Here is a 19,847-nt window from a genome sequence, read left to right as displayed (position 1 = left end):
GGAGGTGGGGGGGGAGCTGGAGGAGGAGGAGGGGGAGGGGGAGGGGAAAAGCAGCTGCCGCCTGCTACGCTCAAAGGCGCCCCTCTGGGAGCTGTCCAAACAGGAGGTGGTGCTGAAGCATCCCCAACCGGTACCCCAACCGCGGTGGGGAACAGGAGACCCTGTCCCACGGAGGACCAGTCTCGGGATGGGGAAACTGCGACCCCCAAATCAACGGAGCAGGCTCAGCTAGGAGGAGGGGGCGGGGGAGGAGGAGGAGGAGCAGGAGCAGGAGGAGGCTCCGGGGAAAGGGAGGGGAGCGCTCTGCAGCCGCCGCCGCCCAGGGGCTGGCGAGGTAAAGCCGGGCGCACGCCACAGAAGGGTGGCAGCGGCGGAGGCGAGGTGGCCTCCTCTTCATCATCATCATCATCATCATCGTCATCATCATCATCCCCTTCTACTGGAAAAACCCCTGTCTCCACCAGTAGAAACCCCGGGAGTGTCGTTGCTGGGGGCGGCGGTGGCTACTGGAAAGAGGGATGTCTGCAGTCTGAGCTCATCCAGTTTCATCTCAAGAAGGAGCGGGCGGCAGCCGCGGCTGCAGCAGCAGCTCAAATGCAAACCAAGAGCAGCTGCAATAGCAGTAGCAGTTCTCCAGTCGCCACAGCCGCCTCGGAGCCTCTTTCCTCCCCTTCCCCCTCCCCAATGGCGGCTGCAGCAGAGGGCCTACAGCAGGGGGCAGGGGGCAGCCCAAGCAGCGGGGGGATGCAGGCGGCTGCTCCGCCCTCACCACCGCAGCAACAGCAGCAGCTACAGGAACAAGAAGAGATGCAAGAGGAAATGGAGAAGCTTCGGGAGGAGAACGAAACCCTCAAGGTGAGGGAGGGGAGTAGTGGGAGAGGAAGGGTGTGGGCCTGAAAGAAATAGGGTGTGTCAGGTTAGGGGAGAGATGGCTTCTAACCTGTTATGCAGTCTGGACTAGAGAGGAAGAAAATCCAGAGAGGAAAGGGGTAAAATAAATCCAAACCTAAAAGACGGTTCTTCCTTTTATTGCCTGAAATCCAGCTAGGCATTTCCCTAGTTTTCTTAGTGCTTTGAAAGGAAATGATAGAGCATGGGTTTGCTAATGTATTTTGCATTGAGAACCTACTTCTGGGCCTTTAATTCTTTCATTGTCGCGATTTGTTCCACATTTTCTGGGAAAGAAAAAAAAAGAGGAAAAAAACCAGGGAAGACCCCATTTCTACTTTTCCCCGACACTCTTTCCTTTCTCACCACTCTATGCTGGGTATGGGTTGTTGTAGGGTGGGGTTCTAAGGGAGAAGTTAATGTTGACTCTATGCTTTACGGCTCACTCCATTTCCTACTCCCCACCCCCACCCCACTCTTTCCTCTCCACAGAACGAAATTGATGAACTGAGGACCGAAATGGATGAGATGAGGGACAGTTTTTTTGAGGAGGATGCCTGTCAGCTGCAGGAAATGCGCCATGAGTTGGAAAGAGCCAACAAAAACTGCCGAATTCTGCAGTACCGCCTCCGCAAAGCAGAACGCAAGAGACTCCGCTATGCGCAGACTGGGGAAATTGATGGGGAGCTCCTGAGAAGCATGGAGCAAGACCTCAAGGTTTGTTCAGGCTAGGGGCTGGGCAGCCCGGAACCTTTGGAGAGCCTGGTGGGTGGGGCATTTAAAGGAAGTTGGGGTGGGTGGGCAGGGCTCTGCAGAGGGTGAGAAGTTGGGTGGAGTACACAGCAAGATAAGGCCGAAAAGAGGGATCCAGAATTAGCTGTGGATTAGAGGTTTCTGCCTAGTAGAACTCTTTGTAGCATCCTGGAAATAAAAATAAGCACATTCCGAAGGAAGAGAGGAGACACAGTTCCCTTTCCATACCCTAGACTTTGACAAAGGAGTTGCACTGGCAAAATTTACTGGAAATATCATCCCTGAGCCGTTCAGCATCTGTACTTCAGTAAGATGTTGAATGCTCAGAACTAACAGAAGGAGAACCTCCTTAGGGGAGGCCATATTGGAAGACAGAACAGGGACAAATACTGAAACTAGGAATCAAGAGATCTGAGTTCTTGTACTGGTTCAGTCTCTAATTAGCTTTGGGACCTTAAGCAAAGGCTCTTGTCCTCAGTTTCTTTAGCTGCAAAATATGGGAGCTAGACTAGATGACCTTTAATGTTCCTAACAACTCTAAGATTCAGTTGTAGAATGAACTCTTTCTTATTCCTCCAACCTTTCCCATACCTACCTTTTAACCTTCCCCACACTTCCTCCCCAAACTGAATGGAGCTCATTGGATGCTTCCCCAAGAACTGAAGAAGTGGAGAGAAATGAAGTTATTGGATTAATCTTTTACTTCAGCTGAAACCAGCTGTTTTTCAAAACCTCTCTTTCCCAAGGGAGTAAATCTCATCATTGAAATGTTTCAAATTATGAAACAGGTGTTATCAGTCAACCATGTTTGTTTTTTTTAAATTTTCCCTCACTCTGGAATCTGTGTTGAAAATGTAATCACAAATTATGTTGTCAAAGCCATTAATCACACATTAGATTGATTTCTATGGATATGGGGGAAGGAGCACTTTATTACAAAAAATATAAAAATAAAATATAGTAACTTATTTTTCTTTCAAAGGAAAGTCTAACTCAGATTTTTAATGAACTCCAACGTTCATTTGGTTCTGCCCTACTTCTAAAACCCAAACCAAATTTCCAAGGATAATTAAAAACTGCTAACCAAGAATGATTGCTTCTCTACCCCCCTCCCACCACCCCCCAAAATGTAAAGAAAGGTCCTCATCCTAAAATTTAGTACTGAAAACAAAAATGAAGTATTGATTTTTTTTTCTATTTGTTGAAAACTTTTAGTCAGTCTTAGTTACAATATAATTACTTTTGGTGATTTTGAAAATATAATTTTATTTAGGTTGCAAAGGATGTATCAGTGAGACTACACCATGAATTGGAAAATGTAGAAGAAAAACGGACCACAACAGAAGATGAAAATGAAAAATTGAGGCAACAGCTTATAGAAGTTGAGATTGCAAAACAGGCTTTACAGAATGAACTGGAAAAAATGAAAGAGGTCAGTTTTGAATTATTTTTATGTTGTGTATTTTAGGCTCTTTCCAGATTACACCTAGGTTTCATTCATTCAACAAATATTTTTATAATGCTGAATTTATCACTTTGCTAGGTGCTAGAGGTGATACTTTATTTATCTCAATAAGGCATGATTAAAATCTTGAAAGTAGAAGTTATTTCATGAATAGCATTTGTATGCAGAGTGCTTAGTACATAGTAGGTGCTTAATAAATGATTATTGATTGGTTAACATAGTCTAATGCCAAGAATTATTTGAGGAGGTTCTAGTATTGGCTCTATAAACTGACTTGATATATCAGCCATTAGAGAACACTTTTACCACTTTGCTAACTGGGAAAGAAGTTTAATAAAAATCAGTTTCACTAACCACACTAACAGTATAAATGTGTCAAGAAGGATGAATGGATGAATGAATTAATGATTCTACTAAGGGGGGTGGGAGGATTTAATCATTTGCTTTCAAGAATAGGGCATCTGGATTTAGAAGAATGGATGAGTGAGGAGAAAAGAGGGAAGTCAAGAAATTACTCTTTATTGCTTTATTATTTGATTAAGATGCTACATTACCTGGAAATTGCCTGAGAACAGCCTGTGCTGACTGCCTTAGTATTGGCAAATGTCCTTATGGTTCTCCTGGTGATTTCAAATACCTGGATATGTGAAATTCTCAGGAGAATCCTAATGGAGACCACTGGATCCAAAAGACTAAAATTTGATCCCTTACTTCCTTCTGGTTCACATTATAAACTAAAAGAAATTACTTTACTGCCCTGTGCTTCATGTCTCTAATGGCTATTACTTTGCCAACAGACTACCACTGGGGTGATTGTTAGTAGAAATGATAATGTTTCCAAAACATTTTGAAGTTTTGTAGCAAAATGGTTTTGGAGAGGGGTAGCAAGGAATGGGGGAACATGAGATGATCCTGTAACTGATGTTTCTGCTCGTTATTGTTCACATTAGCAATATAATGGCCTTTTTTTCCTTAAAGATAATTTCAGATTCTGTGATGACTTTGCAGTTTTTAACTGCAAAACAAAAAAGATAATAGTCATTATGGTGATGCTCAGATCTTGATTTAATTAAGTAATTTAAAGAACATAAGAATATTTATCATACATGGCATATGCTGTTTAAGAAGGAAAGACATGAGTAATAGCAACAGCATGGACAAAAGTCAGTTCGGATCCTAGCAGTAATGTGAATTTGAAGTATGTGTCATACAATATAGTATTGATTATTGAATTCTGTGATTTCATTTCCAAGAAAAATCAAAATAAGCCAGTGCAGAAAAAGCACGCTTGATGATCCTAATTCCTGTTCAGATCACATTTTCAGCATCTGATTTAGGCCATGTCTACATATTCTTCCAAACATATGAAATAAAAACTGAAGTATCCAATTGATTATCAAGATGTAAACTAAAAATCTAATCATTTATATAGAGTTTTTTTGTAGTCATGGAAAAAAAGTTCAAATAGGAATTCAAAGAAGCTGAGTTAGATGTCAGGGCAAGGTTTTTGGTGTTTTCTTAAGGAAGGGTAGAGAGGAGATAACCAGGCATTGGCAGAGAGTGACTCTCAATGTCCACAAGCTAGAAGAATGGCTACTTCATTTTTCTAGTTATAGTAGAACAAGAGAGGGGAGTCAGGGATGTTGATTTTGAATTTTCTAAATGTAACATTGGGGCAAAGTTGTTTTGTTTGGTTTTGCTTTTCAAATCTTGGCAGGATTTATTCCAGAGTTTCTTGCTTTATACACTCTTATGATATTCAGAACACTGGTAGAAACAGGGAAGAATATTTTGATAAATATTGTGATTAGCTATAATTTCATGAAGATACGGTAGCTTTATGATCCATCACCAAATACATTTTTTTAATGCTTCTAATAGAGAGCTACTTTTGCTTTGTACACATGGAAGCAGAGTGCACTTTAAAGAGTAGGGATGGGAGTGGGGTGGATTCGAAAGTGGGTGGAGGACTTGAGGCAAGTTAAGAAAGGAAGTAATAGAAAGAAAGTCATGAATCTTGACTTTGACCTTATCCATAGGACCACTTAAAGTTTTCTGAGTTTCAGAGTAATAAAACTTATATTAACTGTCTTCATTGCATACTTTGAAAAACTTTAAAGTCCTTCATAAGTGTAATCTATATATGTACATATGTATATGTACTTGCAGTTGCATATGAGGGAATTAGGCTGGAAACAGCTTTGGGGTGGCTAAATACTATGAATTCTAAATCTCATTTTATACCTGTTTGGCCTGAGATAACTTCAGTTAGCCATCTGTTTCCTTGGTTGTAAAAAGGCATCATATGCAAGTCCTTGGTGAATTTTAATCTTTGAGACAAGCTACTAATTCAGGAAAGAGGAACTAATCTTAATATTCCATAATGAGTGGAAGAAGCTAATTTCATACAATTGTAAAATATAATCTACAATAAAAGTGAAAAGTCAACCCCTAGCTTCCAATCTTTGGCACTTTAATTGATATGCAGATGTTGCACAATACTTCTGAGACCAATAAGCCATCTGCTAGAGACTGGAAGCTGTGGTGCTTAGGGTTTAACTGGCTTCAGGGATGTTGACCAGTTGCTCTCAGAGCAACCTTATGCCTCAGTTCCTGCATGTATGAGCTCATACATATCTGCCTGTTTCCTACTTTGGGAACTGAGAGCAAGGGAAGTGGAGGAGAGGAGAGTATCTATAGGACAGCAAGTTTTATTCTACAGTAATTCCATTTTTAATGCAACCATATGCTCTGGAAGATAGCTAGCCAATGTTCAACCAACTGAAAGCCTGTGGGACCTCTTAGTGAATTTTGGGACCTGTGAACTCCAGATTACAAAGCATTTCTGCTAGTTAGCATTCTTTCTCACTAAGGAATTACTACATGCAAAAAGATCAATAAAAAGAGGGAAAACTCAAAAATAACATATAAAATTATAATGCCATAGTTATTCAATTATCCTAATGTTTAGGGAGATCCATATTATTAAGAGGACAGCAGAATGGCAAAAGCAACTACTTCTTTTATTGCTAAGATAAAGTACTTGTGCACTATCTTATCTAAATTAGGTGGTTTGGGTTTCATATCTCTCTTCCCCTCTCCTTTCTTCTCCTCTCTTCTGCTCTGTTCTCCTCTCCTCTGTTCTCCTCTCCTCTGCTCTCCTTTCATCTCCTCTTTTTTTCTCTCTTCTCTTCTCTTCTCTTCTCTTCTCTTCTCTTCTCTTCTCTTCTCTTCTCTTCTCTTCTCTTCTCTTCTCTCCTCTTCTCTCCTCTCTTCTCCTCTCCTCTCCTCTCCTCTTCTCTCCTCTCTCTCTCTCCCTCATCCCATCTACCTTTCTCTCCCCATGCTCTTTCTTTCTTTCCTTCCTTTTACTTTTACTTTCCCAAAAGAACTTCTCTTTCAGTCTTCACCTTTTCCTTTTCCATTGTCACTGTCAGTCCTGTGAGGATTATTTTCTTAGAGTTTCTCATTTCTTGCTCTAGAGGGCTCTTAACCATTCTGGTTCCATGTGGTAGCATCCATCTTGAGATACCTTTTTTCCCATTTCTGCCATTCGAGTGTTTTCTTTTTAAATGTATTTTTTTAGTGATTTGTATTTGAAACTTGAAGAGAGATCAAGTTATGTATAATTTGATAATAGGTCAAGGCTGCATGCATCCCTACTACTCATCTTCTATTTACAAAGTTTTTTCATAAGTGATTTATACATAATTACCTTTTCCCCTTCAAATAATATAGCATTCTCCCATCCCCAATATTATTAGATTCAGTATTGTATAATATCATAAGTTCTATCAACTAAGTAACAGGTCAGTGAAAACATTTGTCTATGAACATGTGTTTCTTTGAAATTAGGTTGTGTTTTCAAGAGATGGTGGAATATTTTTTCTTTGTAGTTTTATTTTTTATTTTAATAGGAAACATAGAAAATAAACTGGAATAAGTAGTTATCTCAGTTTATCAATTAGATTTCTTTTAAATTTTCAACAAGTATTTTTAAAATTAATCTACCCCTATTCTCTTAAGCAAATTAAAAAACAAAAACAAAAAAATAAGTCCATATATATGTATATATATACACACATCGTTTAGCATAAACAAATTTCTACATTAAACATGTTCAAAAATGTTTTGTTACTTTCTACTTTTTAAGTTCATCACTTCTCTATCAAGAGGTGAATTCTGTGCTTTAGCTTCATTCTTTTGGACTCATGGTCTGCCATTGTACTGATTAGTTAAAAAGACTTTCAAAATTGTTTTTCTGTATACTATTTCATAACTATTTATATGTATATAACTATTACTGTATAAATTCTTATTCCACTTCTCACTTCACTCTGCACTATTACATAAATGTCTTTCTAGTTTCCTCCAAAATTGTCCATTTCATCATTTTTTATGGCATGGTAATCTTCCATTATACTCAGATACCATATTTTGTTTAGCCAAGATTGGCTATAAGAAAAAGTACTGCTATAGATATTTTTGTACCTAAAATCCTTTTCCTCTTTTTAAATTTTTTTTGGGGGGAGTCTAGCCCTATTAGTAGTATCGCTGGATTTCAAATGATATGCACAGTTTGGAAACTATCTGGTTCTGGTTTCAAATTTCTTTTCAAATTTAATCTCTTTCTGCCTCAGTTTCTTCATCTGTATAACACACACCTTTCTCCTAGGGTTCTTGTCAGGATCAAATGAAATAATATTTGTAAAAGGCTCTGTGAATGATAGAAATGCTGGTTACTATTCTTTCAATATATCTTTCCTAGTATCTCATTCTTTCTGTTCTTGATGACAGAATCCCAGTGCAGAAAGCCCTTATGGCCAAAAAAAAAAAATCCTATTCTGTCTTATTAATCTTCTGACTAAATCAATTGTTTACGCAATTTGTTTTCATTATCATAGCCAATTAAACACAGTAGTAAATGTTTTAATGAAATTAGCTGCTGTTGTTTTTCTGTGCTTGACAAAGTAAGATTTCATACCATCTCATTGGCCAAGAGCCTTGAATAACAGTGAAAATAATTAGAAAGCTCAATTTACGATTTGTTCAAGTGAATAATGAACAAATGACATGTTGCTATGTTGATAAATGCACTGTCTCCCTGCTCATCATAGATACATTTTCATAGATAGATTTTGAAAAAGCTTCATCAAGTGACAGCCATCACTATGCTATTATGAGATTTGCCAGTTTAGAAAGTGCTATCTTTTTTCAGGGTAGACCTAAACTGCAGCTATGAGGGTCATTTTCCTTAAAGTTCTGGTGGTGTGTCTAAATTTCAATTTGAAAAAATATGCCACTAGGACAAATGCCCTCTGATTTTTTTTCAAAAGTGTAGGAATTTACCTGTCTTCTTTAGGAGAGGGAAAGGGTGGGAGAGAGGGGGAAAATAATGAAATATAAATTTTTGGATCTAACTAATGTGAGAATTTGGGCTTTTTTGATAAGTATATTTATATTATATTATACATATTATTTTGGCATATACATAAAACTATATAGTAAATTTTAAAAGAGTAAGGATTTGAGTAAATTTATCTTCATTTACTTTGATCAATTTTCATAGGATGTTGAATATTTTCTTTTTACTTATCTTTTATAAAATGATGCTTCAACCTCTATCATTCATTCATCAATTATTTACTAAGGCACTACTGTAGATATAGCTGCTGACTTATATGCCATTGATAAGAGAAGAAACTGTTAAAAAATATGATTTACAAAAAACTATTAGAGCTTTAGAATCAAAAGGTATGATGTCCTTTATTGACCAGATTAAATGAAGTCTTTGTTTCAACTTGGCCATTTAGTATTTCACATATGTCTGTCCAAGAAAAAGTTTATCTAACAAGTTTATCTAACAAAGAAGTTATCTAACAATGATCAAATATAATAATAAAGATTAACAAGGTATACCTTTAAATTTAATTCATTTGGATATCGCTATTGCAAAACCTAATGACAACTGATAATATTTTCAATGAGTGTATCATCTTTAATTTTTTATGAATTCCAGAATGTTTTGATTTATAAGTGATTATAGAGATCTCTTATGATTGTCTTGATTGAGGCATGCAGTTCCCAGAACTATTAGTTAAAGTGTGCGTGACATTTACTGTCAGTGGACTATGGTGCTCCCCATGTACAAACGAAAGATCTATACTTTGAACATTTAGTCTGAATGTGAGATTTGGAACTTTAAAAAATTCAATTTAATTCTTGGCCATTAAATACTCTCTTTAAGACTAATGCCATGTACTTGACTTTAATTACCTTATCTTTAATAGGGAGGTAAAATTGCTTTTCTAAGGAACAGCAGTCAATTATAGAATCTTGGACCAAGAAAGGATGAGGTTGATTAAACACTCTGACTTTGCTTAAGAAAATTCTATATAAATGTAATGTATCAATTTTCCTTAATCTGTAACCAGGCAAACACATTCTCTATTTGTTAATCAGTAGTAAATGCCTGCCATCTCCCAATCTCTATGTAGTTAAGCTGAGTTGTCTCTCAAGTATACTATAATAAAAATGAACATTTATTAAATGCCTGTTATATGCCAGCCACTGTTCTAAGTGCTAGGGATAAAATAAGAAAAAGAAAGATAGTCTGAGTTCACAAGAAGTTTACAGTCTAATGGGGGAATACAGTATACAAAACACACTGTCTTTGAAACAGGAAATAATTTATATGATGGGAAGCAAGATCACAAATGATCTTAACATTCTAGACTGAAACTTCAAGAAAAATTTCAGTGGAGCAAATGTAAACAAGTTCTTTTGAAAATACTCATTTTTACATCAAGGGAGCTTGGTAACATTTTACAAAAAAGGGAGCAGCAGTACTTGATCATAAGCTCAAAAGCAAATCAACGGTGTAACATGGATATTTGAAAAGCATCACAGTCTCACATTAATAAAAGCACAATGTCTGGATCAAGGAATTAGTGCTCCCAATTATACTCTGATATGCCAGACCAAATCTCAAATACTGTGTTCAATTCTGGCCACTCTAAGAGGGACATTAGTAAACTAGAATATGTCTGGAGAAGGGTGATAGTATAAATGAGGGATGCAGATATTTTATCATATGAGGAATAGTTGAAGAAATCTGGGCTTATTTATCTTGAAAAATAAATGGGGGTGCAAGGTGGTGTGGTAAATATCTACAAATATTTAAAGGGATGTTACTGGCGGTGTGGCAAATAGAGATCTGAGCCTGGAGTCAGAAAGACCTGAGCTCAGACACTTACCAGCGTTGTTACTCTGGGTAAATCACTTAACTTTACTGCTTGCCTCAGTTTTCTCATCTGTAAAATGAATTGGAGAAGGTCATGGCAAACTACTCCAGTATCTTTGCCAAGAAAATCCCAAATGGGGTCACAAAGAGTTGGACATGACTGTAAGGACTGAACAACAACTGGAGAAATGGGTTTTTTTCTTGTTACTCCAGTAAGCAGCACAAAGAAAAGAAGCTACAGAAAGGCAAATTTCATTTTTTTTTAAAACCTTTACCTTTAATCTTGGAATCAATGTTATATATTGGTTCCAAGACAAAAGAGTGGTGAGGGCTAGCCAATGGGGATTAAGGGTCTCCTGTCTCTAGCACTGGTTCTCTTATCCACTGAGCCACCTAGCTGCTCCCTAGATTTCATCTTGTAAGGAAAATAGATAGATATCAAAAATAATCATTTGTATATACCAGTGTAGTACTTTGTCACTTTCAAACCTTTTGTATACATTATCTCACCTAAAGAATGAGCCCTCCGAAACAGGAGAGAGCCTGGAAAATTGGACTAGATTCATTTTAAAGTTCCTTACAACTTCAGGGTTCTCTGATTTTATACATTAAGGATTTAAGGGATCTTGCAAATCAGCATACTTTTTTATTACCCGATTCCTTTTTTGCTTTAAGAATTTAAGCTATATCATGCACAATTTAAGTGACATTTTCTGTCATAATGTCACATTTAACTGACAGTTTCTGTCAGGATTCTAAATCTGGTATAACACGCATGAGCTAGACTCATTTAGGGTTGATACAACCATTGAAAGGCAAGACAAATTCATTAGGTGTTAAAAGGCAGCCAGGTAATCATTTTAAGCAGTGAATGATGACTGAGGCATTTTATCTTTCCATCATTTTAAAAAATTACTGTGAAGAACTGTTGTTACTGTGTGAACATAATTTTCTCAGGTCAATTCCTGTTTATCAGAGCTATAGTGCTGCTTTAGAATCCGTCTGTTAAATGGAGGAAACCAGAAAGGAATGTTATATCAATTTCATGACTATCTTTTCACTGCAGTTCCATTCATTCAATAAACTGATCAATCTACAAGTCTTTGTTAAATACCTACTATGTGTCAAGAGCTTATCCTGCATTTTGGAGCAATAAGAATAAGCTTGCTTCTTCAGTAACAACCCTTTAAATATTTAGACATATTAATCATACACCCCACCCCATCTCTTCATCAAGATAAACACATACCCCAAGTTCCTTTCTCCCACTTATGTGCTGGAGTTATAAAGACAATGAATGGAACAATTTCTACTTTAAAAGGAGATTGTATTCTAATATAGAGATAAGTACACATATAAGCAAATATAGTGAGAATAAAAACAAATAAATGCAAGGTAGTTAGTGAGTGAGGGCACTAGTAATTGAGGATTAGGAAAAGTTTCATGTAGAAGATAGTGTTTAAGGCACATCTTATAGGAAGAGGAGGATTCCATAAGATGGAAGTGAAAAAACAAGTGCATTCCAGGCACAAAGACCACCAGTGCAAAAACACTAAGAGGAGAGGTGGAATGTGATAAGTGAAGAGAGGAGAAAAGAACAGTTTGGCCAGCTTGAAGAAATGATTTAGTGATGTCCAATGAGCATGAAAAGCTTGATTAAAACCAACTTGTAAAGGGCTTTAAAAGTAAACAATTTATGTTTTATTAAAGAAGCAAGTGGAAGCCACTGGTATACAATGAGTAAGAAAGTGACATAGCTGGATCTGCACTTAAAAATTATTTCATCAGTAGTGTGGAGAAGGTTCTAGAGTGAAGGGATGTATGAGACAGAGAGACCAATTAGTTACAATGGAAGTATTCTAAAGAAGAAGTAATGAACCTTCTCACAATCATCAGACTGGCTAACATGATGAAAAAGGAAAACACTAAATGCTAGAGGGAATGTGGAAATGTTGGGACACTAATACACTGCTGGTGGCGCTACAAACTGATATAACCATTCAGGAGAGCAATCTGCAACCATGTCCAAAGAGCCATCTAACTGTGAATACCCTTTGATCCAGCAAGACCACTATTAGATCTATATCCCAAAGAGATTCAAAGATAGGGGAAAAGAACCTACCTGCACACAAAAAATATTTATAGCAGCTCTTTTTGTGCTGGTAAAAAACTGGAAACTAAAAAGATGTCCGTCAATTGGGGACTGCCTGAACAAATTGTGGTATGTGCTTGTAATAGAATACTGTTATGCAAAAGAAAAACAAGATGGATTACCAAAAAAACAAAAACAAAAACACCTGGGAAGGCTTTTATAAAATGATGCAAAATGAAGTGAGCAGAACAAGAGAAAGTTGTATACAATAACAACAATGATGTATGATCAACTGCAAATGACTTAACTACTATCAAGAAGGAAAGGATCCAGGACAACTCCAAAAAATTCATGACAAAGAAAAGATATCCATCACCCTATAAAGGACTAGATGGAGTCTGAATGAAAACTGGATTTTTCTCTAGTGTAAGCAATTTGTGCCATCTTTCACATGATGAACGTGGAAATATGTATCATATTATAATATATATGTATATATATATATATACACACACAATCTATATCATATTACCTGCCCTCGTGGAGAAGGAGAAGGGGTGGGAGGGAAAGAGAATATGGATTGCAAAATATGAGAAAACAAATATTTAAAAATTTTATTGACGTGAAAAAAAGAGATAATGAGTGCTGAACTAAGGTGGTGGGTACATGAATCAAGAACAGGAGGTCAGATTGAAAAGATTTTGTAGGGAAAAAGAAGCAAAATTTGGACACTGATCTTATGTGGGTAAGGGAGAGTGATGAATCTAAGACAATGCTGAAATTAGAGGCATGGTAGATTGGAAGAAAGAAATTTGGGAGAGAGGTGGCTTTGGGAAGAAAGTGCATACTATTTTGGTCTTATATAATTTGAGATGTCTCTGGGATATACAGTTTAAAATTTCCAAGAAACACTAGGTGGGGCAGTTAGGTGGCTCCATGGATAAGAGAGGCAGATCTGGAGATGGGAGGTCTTGGATTCAAATATGGCCTTGGACATTTCCTAGTAGCGTGACCCTGGACAAGTCACTTAACCCCAGTTGTCTAGCCTTTACCACTCTATTGCCTTGTAATTAGTACTTAATATCAATCTTAAGACAGAAGACAAATGTTTAAAAAACAAACAAAAACATGATGATACAAGGCTGAAGCTGAGCAGTGGGACGTAGGCAAGAAATATGATTTGTGTGTTACCTGCAGAGAGATAACAATTAAATCCAGTGGAGTGGATGAGGTTATTAAAAAAAGTATAGTGGGAAAAGAGAAGAAGGCTTAGGATTGAGCTCTGTGGAATTCATACAATTTGGGAATGTGCTCTGAAAGATGATTTAGTAAAAAGAGACTGAGAGGTAGTCAGACAAGTAAGAGAAAAACCAAGAGAGAGCAGTGTTACAAAAACCCAGAAAGGAGACAATATCAGGTAGAAAGGGTGTCTAACAATGTCAAATACAGCTGTGATAAAGCTAAGAGGCAGAGAGGCCTCAGAAGAGACTATCAAGTTTGGCAATTAAGAGATTGTTGATTATTTTGTAGAGAGGAGTTGGGTTGAATGATAGTATTGGTAGTCAGATTGCAGAGGGTTGAGATGTGAGTGAGATGAGAAGTGGAGGCAGAAAGTATAGACAATTTATTCAAAGAATATTTGTTTGAAAATGGAAGGATGATATCTAGGATGACAGTTTGAGGAAATAAGGGAGTCTAGTGAAGGTTTTTAAAATTTTAATGTTTCTAAGACTTGATCATGTTGAAAAGAGGAGTAGGGGAGAAAACAATAGAATAGTGGCCAAAAGTAATTTTAATTGGATCCTTTCAAATTCTCTAGGTTCCCAGATTTTAAAGTAAATTAAGGTATTTGCCTGATATAGTCTTGTTCATAGACCTTTTATTGTGTGGTTGAGTGTGCCTAAGGGCATTTTCACTGTGTGTATTTTGGTATTTTTATACTGAGGTATTTTATTTTAACACTTAATATGTCTTGCTTTGGAGCTAATTCAGTATCAACTCCTCCAAAGACCTGTTATTTTTCCATTATATGTAAAAGCAATTTTTAACATTTATTTTCTCATATTTTGAATTCCAAATTCTTTCTCTCCCCTCCATCCCCCACTTTCCTGAAACAGTAAGAAATTTTATATAGGTTATCATCTAATACATATTTCCATATTCATCATATTGTGGGAAAAGACATGTCTAAGAAAAAACTCCTGAAGAAAAAAAGTGGAAAATTGTATATTACAATTTGCATTCAGATGCCATCAGTTCTTTCTTTGGTAGTACATAGCATTTTCTGAAGACCTTTTAGAAGCATGTATCTATTGTTCCATTGTAGGATATTTGTAATAACATGAGCAATTAAAGTACTACCTATTCAAATTGGTTACTGCTTTAGATGCCCATTTCGACCCAACAAAGAGAAAGGAGGAGAAGGAAAACTAGTGAAAGGAAATTCAGTCAGCCCCTTCAGTTTTTTCTGATGCCTGTGATGGTAGCAGCCCTATTAGAAATTATTTCTTATCAAAAAAGAAAATACGGTTTACTAATCTTTGAAAGTTCCTTTCTCTTGTCTCTCCATGCCCTGAAACAAATGGAGACTGGGGAAAACTTTGGCCAGTTTCATAATGTAGAGGGATGAAGTATGCTAGAAAAGAGAGGAAAGGGTGCCATTGGATATACAAAAGGAAGGACTTTGAATTCTGGGTTTCCCCCCCCTAGTGGGAATCATGGGAAGGGGGAGTGAGTTATTGTGGTTTCCTGTTGTTGGCATGCTACCTTTAGAATTATTTTTCATCTTCCTTGAGAATACAAAGCTCTTTACTCATAATTATCTTGGGAAAGAAATTATTGACCCTACTTTCCCATACCTTTCTGTAGTGACTGATAATTTATTCCCACTGTTTTGGATTAATGCCCATTTTCTTTCTCTTATTCACTCCCTGTCTCCTTTTTTCAAAGCTCTTTCATTTTCTCCTGACACTTAGAAGGGGATTTAAGAAAAGAAATCCATTATCTTCTAAAATCCAACTGGGCACAATCCCCAGACATTTTGCTCCTCCGTTTCCACTCTGTAAAATTGCTTTGATTGAAGAGATGAGTGGAAATTCTAGGCCATTAATCATTAGTGAATGAATTTTTAAAACATATTGCTCAGCATGCCTAGAAAATGATGGAGAGAGGAAGAGGAAAAAAATCTCAAAATTTCCCAGATTTAGAGATGAATTTGGAAGAGTTTACAGTTGTGGTCACTATGGCATATTTAGTAATTTCTTCTGGGAAGAGGAATGAGATCCAAGATTCAAATAGAAGACTTGCTGTAGTGCTGAATTACATCCTAGAATGAACTTGAGTTGCATAGTAAACTATAGTTTTGAACTAATTTCACCTTTGTTATTAGTTGAATGTTTGGTTTTTTTATTCAGAGGCTACTATTACCAGTGAAACATTGGCCAAGTCACTGAACCTCTCTGGGGTGATTTCCTCCTTATTAAAATGAGGGGGGTTGGACTTAATGTCCTTTTCAGGTCTCTTCCAACCCTAAATCTGTGATCCTATGATATATTCCGATATTCTCCCTTAGTTTCCTATACCTTGCCTACACTTAGTCTTTCTCACTCTTAAGGAATTTGTTTAACCTATATGTCTTAAAGATATTAGCAGAAAAGAATAGAGCTAATCATCTATTTCTTTTCTCCAAGACAAACTCTATTTTTTTAACCCAGAGATGCTAAGAAGATTGATTGAAAAACATTTGGGAAGTTTTCATTTCTACAAAGCCTAAATCTGTTTAGTGTCCATATTCAGTGTAATTGGATATGGCCTAGAAATTTAATAACCTTTAAGACAATTTCCAGATCATTTTCTGCAGTTCTTAAGTGACTTTTTGGGGTCACAGAACCAGTAAGTGCCTAAGGCAACTTTCAAACCCAGATCGTTTTTTTTTTTAAACCCTTGTACTTCTGTGTATTGTCTCATAGGTGGAAGATTGGTAAGGGTGGGCAATGGGGGTCAAGTGACTTGCCCAGGGTCACACAGCTGGGAAGTGGCTGAGGCCAGGTTTGAACCTAGGACCTCCCGTCTCTAGGCCTGACTCTCACTCCACTGAGCTACCCAGCTGCCCCAAACCCAGATCGTTTTGACTCAACACTGCTTCATTAAGACCCCAAAGCCCCCAGAGAAACACAATCCCAAAAAACAACCAAATAAATAGTTGTCTGTGAGGCATTGGTGACATGCTTTGGTGCCTTTTCCCTGAACAGAAGGACCAGCAAGTTCCTAGAGGATATTGTAGAGAGGAAGTTAACAGGAGAGATCTGCAAGGAACAAAGGTACAGATGGAAGTTGGAGAAGAAGAGTTGACAATGAGGAAAAGAAAAAAACACTTTACAAGCTTTTTTAAGGGTTTAGAAATTTAATTTGCTGCAAAGTGAACAGAAAATTGGTGAGAGTAAAAAAGAACCTTAAGAATAAAGAAAAATGGTATAGACCAAAACAAAGTCAGTCCCATTTAAATTCCTCTTCACCTCTTGGAGTTTTCTTTTTAAATTTTTATTCATGAAAGAAGTTGCATTTGTCCTTGATGAATAAATTCTAAAATGACCCTTTCCCTTGGTCTGCCACCCCCAATCCACCACTACAGTTTCTTCTTTCACTACCCTTCCCAGTAAAGCAGCATGAGAGTTAGATGCAGTCATTAAATGTATTACATTCCTCTGCATCCCTTTCTCCATCCTCTCCCTCCTCTCCCATTACTTACAATTATTTCTTAACCAAAAACTTAAGACTCTACATCTGCCAGTTCTCCTGAGAGATAATTGAGATGTGGTGAAAAATACTGGCTACAAGAGACATTTAAAAAATGCATTATAGTGGGATTGTGCCCTAAATTCTTCCATGTCAGGATCCTACTTAGAGTCCCCTGATGGGGGGCGGGGTGTAGAATTGAGGAACTCGGACAATAAGAATTCTGTTTCAAGGCCATAGACCAAAATCTTCCCTGAAGCCAACTGGCTGATACTCTGCAATACTCTCTGCTCACTTGCTACCCAGAGAACACAAGGGTAGCCTTTGCATAGGTAGGGTCTCTAGTCAGGGCAGAGTATGCATACATATGTGGGACAGGGCTGGTTGTCATGATTCAGTTGTTTCAGTTTTGTCCAAAATTCATGCTCCCATTTGGAATTTTCTTGGCAAAGATACTAGAATGGTTTGCTATTTCCTTCTCCAGCTCATTTTATAAATGAAGAAACTGAGGCAAACAGGGTTAAATGATTTGCCCAACTAATGTGTCTGAAGCCAGATTTGAAATCAGATCTTCCTGACTCCAGGACTGGCACTCTGTCCACTCGACCATGTAGCTGCCCAATGGGGCTGGAGTGGAGCTCAAAAAAAAAAAAAAATACAACTCAGTGAAATCTAATTTTGTATTCCTGGATATACAAAGATAAGTCCAAACAACAACAAAATAGCCCTTGCTTTCAAGGAGCTTATATTCAATGGAAGAGTGGGGATATATGAAAACAGGTAAGTTTGTATAATAATATGAAGGAGATAGCATTAATAACTAAGGTTATGAGGAAAAGCTTCCCAGAGGAAGTGGCACATAAGCCTTTAAGAGCAGTTGGTAAGGAAGGAGACTACCTTCTTCCCAAGTTCCCCCACAAACAATTGAAAACAATCACACAGTCAATGCTAAAAATAGCAAAAACAGAAAAGAGAAGTGAGGTAGATCAGCCAAGAATTGACCTCCCTGGCCTCAGTATCACCTGACAGTGTAAACACTCCAGGGCAAAACTAAGAAATCAATAGCTCTAGAAGTAGCTGTGTGAGCTGCAGTCTCTGCTCCAGAAAATCCCACTCACCCACACTTAGGGCTTAACCACTGAACAAGAAAGGATTTCAGGGACCCGGGAACTGACTAGTCACTAGCTCTGGCCCAAGCTGTAGCTTAAGGAAAGGAGAAGTAAAGACAGAGCACACAGTGGCAAGTGCAACTGCTGAGGGACTGAGATCCTGCTGGCTGTGCAGTTTGAGCCAAGGGGAGCATGGACTATACTTGTCCTTGAATTATAGAAATTGGAGGTGTAGGACCCAGGAAATAACAGACACAAAAAATCCTGACACCTGAGGCATCAAACTTCATACTCTGGGAACAGAGCCCAACTGTAGCATAAAGCTAACAATTAAACCTATTAGTTTGGCTATTTTTTTTAAATAATGAGTCAACCAAAGAGAAAGAAAAACTATAGATAGCTACTACATGGACAGAAATGACCTGGGTTCAAATTCAGAGGATAGTGAGGTCGAAACACCTACTTTTAAAATGGCAAAAAAACAAATGATCACAATCCCAAAAATAATTTTTGGAAGACCTTTAAAAGACTTCAAAAACCAAATCAGAAAGGCTAAGTAAAAACTAGAAAAAATAAGAGCAATGCAAGAAAACAATGAAAGATCACAAAATTGGAAAAAGAGTTCCAGAAATATGCAATGAAAATTAATTCATTAAAAATTAGAGTTGGACAAGGAGAAGCTAATGGCCTCCAAAGACAGGGAGAAATAACTAAGCAAAATCAAAAGAATGAAATAATAGAAAAAATATGAAACATCCATACAAAAACAACTGGCCTGAGGCTTGAGGAGATATAAAATAAGAATGGTTATGATGAAAAAGTTATGATGAAAGAAATAATTTTGACACCATATTCCTAGAATTCATTAAAGAAAATTGCCTGGAAGTTCTAAGATTAGGGGGTAAAATAGAAATGGAAAGAATTTACCAATTACCACTACAATGGGACCCCAAGGTGAACATGCATAGGAATAGCATTGTGTAATAGGGAGATTAGGGGAGTAGAGGTTGTCTTTAAGGTTAAGGGTTGAGCACCTGCTGAGAACTTTGTGGATAGAATCCTGAAGGCAGGAAGGGAGTTTGTTCAACTGAATCTGGGCTTTTTCCCTTGGACCTGTTTGAGGGAGAAAGTACCTTGTTGGAGATCTGTTGTTCCCCTGTAGATTTGGTTGGAAAAGCTATTTTCTTGGCGATGATTGAAGATTCCTGGCTTCTACAGATTACCTAAGAAGAATATCTTGTTGGCAACATCTGGATTGGTTCCTGAAACCTGATTCTTTAACTGTGAGATACTTCCCTCTCTGGGATGCTTCCCAGAGAGGGCTTGGCTATTTCTAGTGTGTAATATCAACTCAAAGACAACCTCTTAATTTAAATCATCTGGGGGTTATGTAGAATAGCTTATGTAGTTAAGGTTTGGGGAAACTGAGGTAGATCATGGAGAGTGATAGGAGCATCAAACAAAAGAAGAAATTCCTTTTGCAGGAATTATAGATGGAGGGATAAGAGAGATTTATAGTGACAGGGATTCCCAATAACCTTGTCTCAAGAAAATCTACAATAT

General features: G+C 37.4%; 1 protein-coding gene across 2 annotated transcripts in view; it reads left to right on the top strand.

Annotated features, from left to right (window-relative positions):
• Positions 1-19,847, top strand: part of SOGA3 (SOGA family member 3) — a 41,007-nt gene that overhangs the window by 713 nt on the left and 20,447 nt on the right. For both annotated transcript variants that reach the window (XM_044676946.1, XM_044676945.1), the window contains exons 2-4: positions 38-855; positions 1,381-1,605; positions 2,915-3,073. In XM_044676946.1, the coding sequence (XP_044532881.1) occupies positions 38-855; positions 1,381-1,605; positions 2,915-3,073 (1,202 nt within the window). The remainder of the gene's footprint in view (positions 1-37; positions 856-1,380; positions 1,606-2,914; positions 3,074-19,847) is intronic.

Source organism: Gracilinanus agilis, chromosome 4 (genome assembly GCF_016433145.1).
Source record: "Gracilinanus agilis isolate LMUSP501 chromosome 4, AgileGrace, whole genome shotgun sequence".
Lineage (NCBI taxonomy): Eukaryota > Metazoa > Chordata > Mammalia > Didelphimorphia > Didelphidae > Gracilinanus > Gracilinanus agilis.
This window is presented reverse-complemented; position numbering and strand designations above follow the sequence as displayed.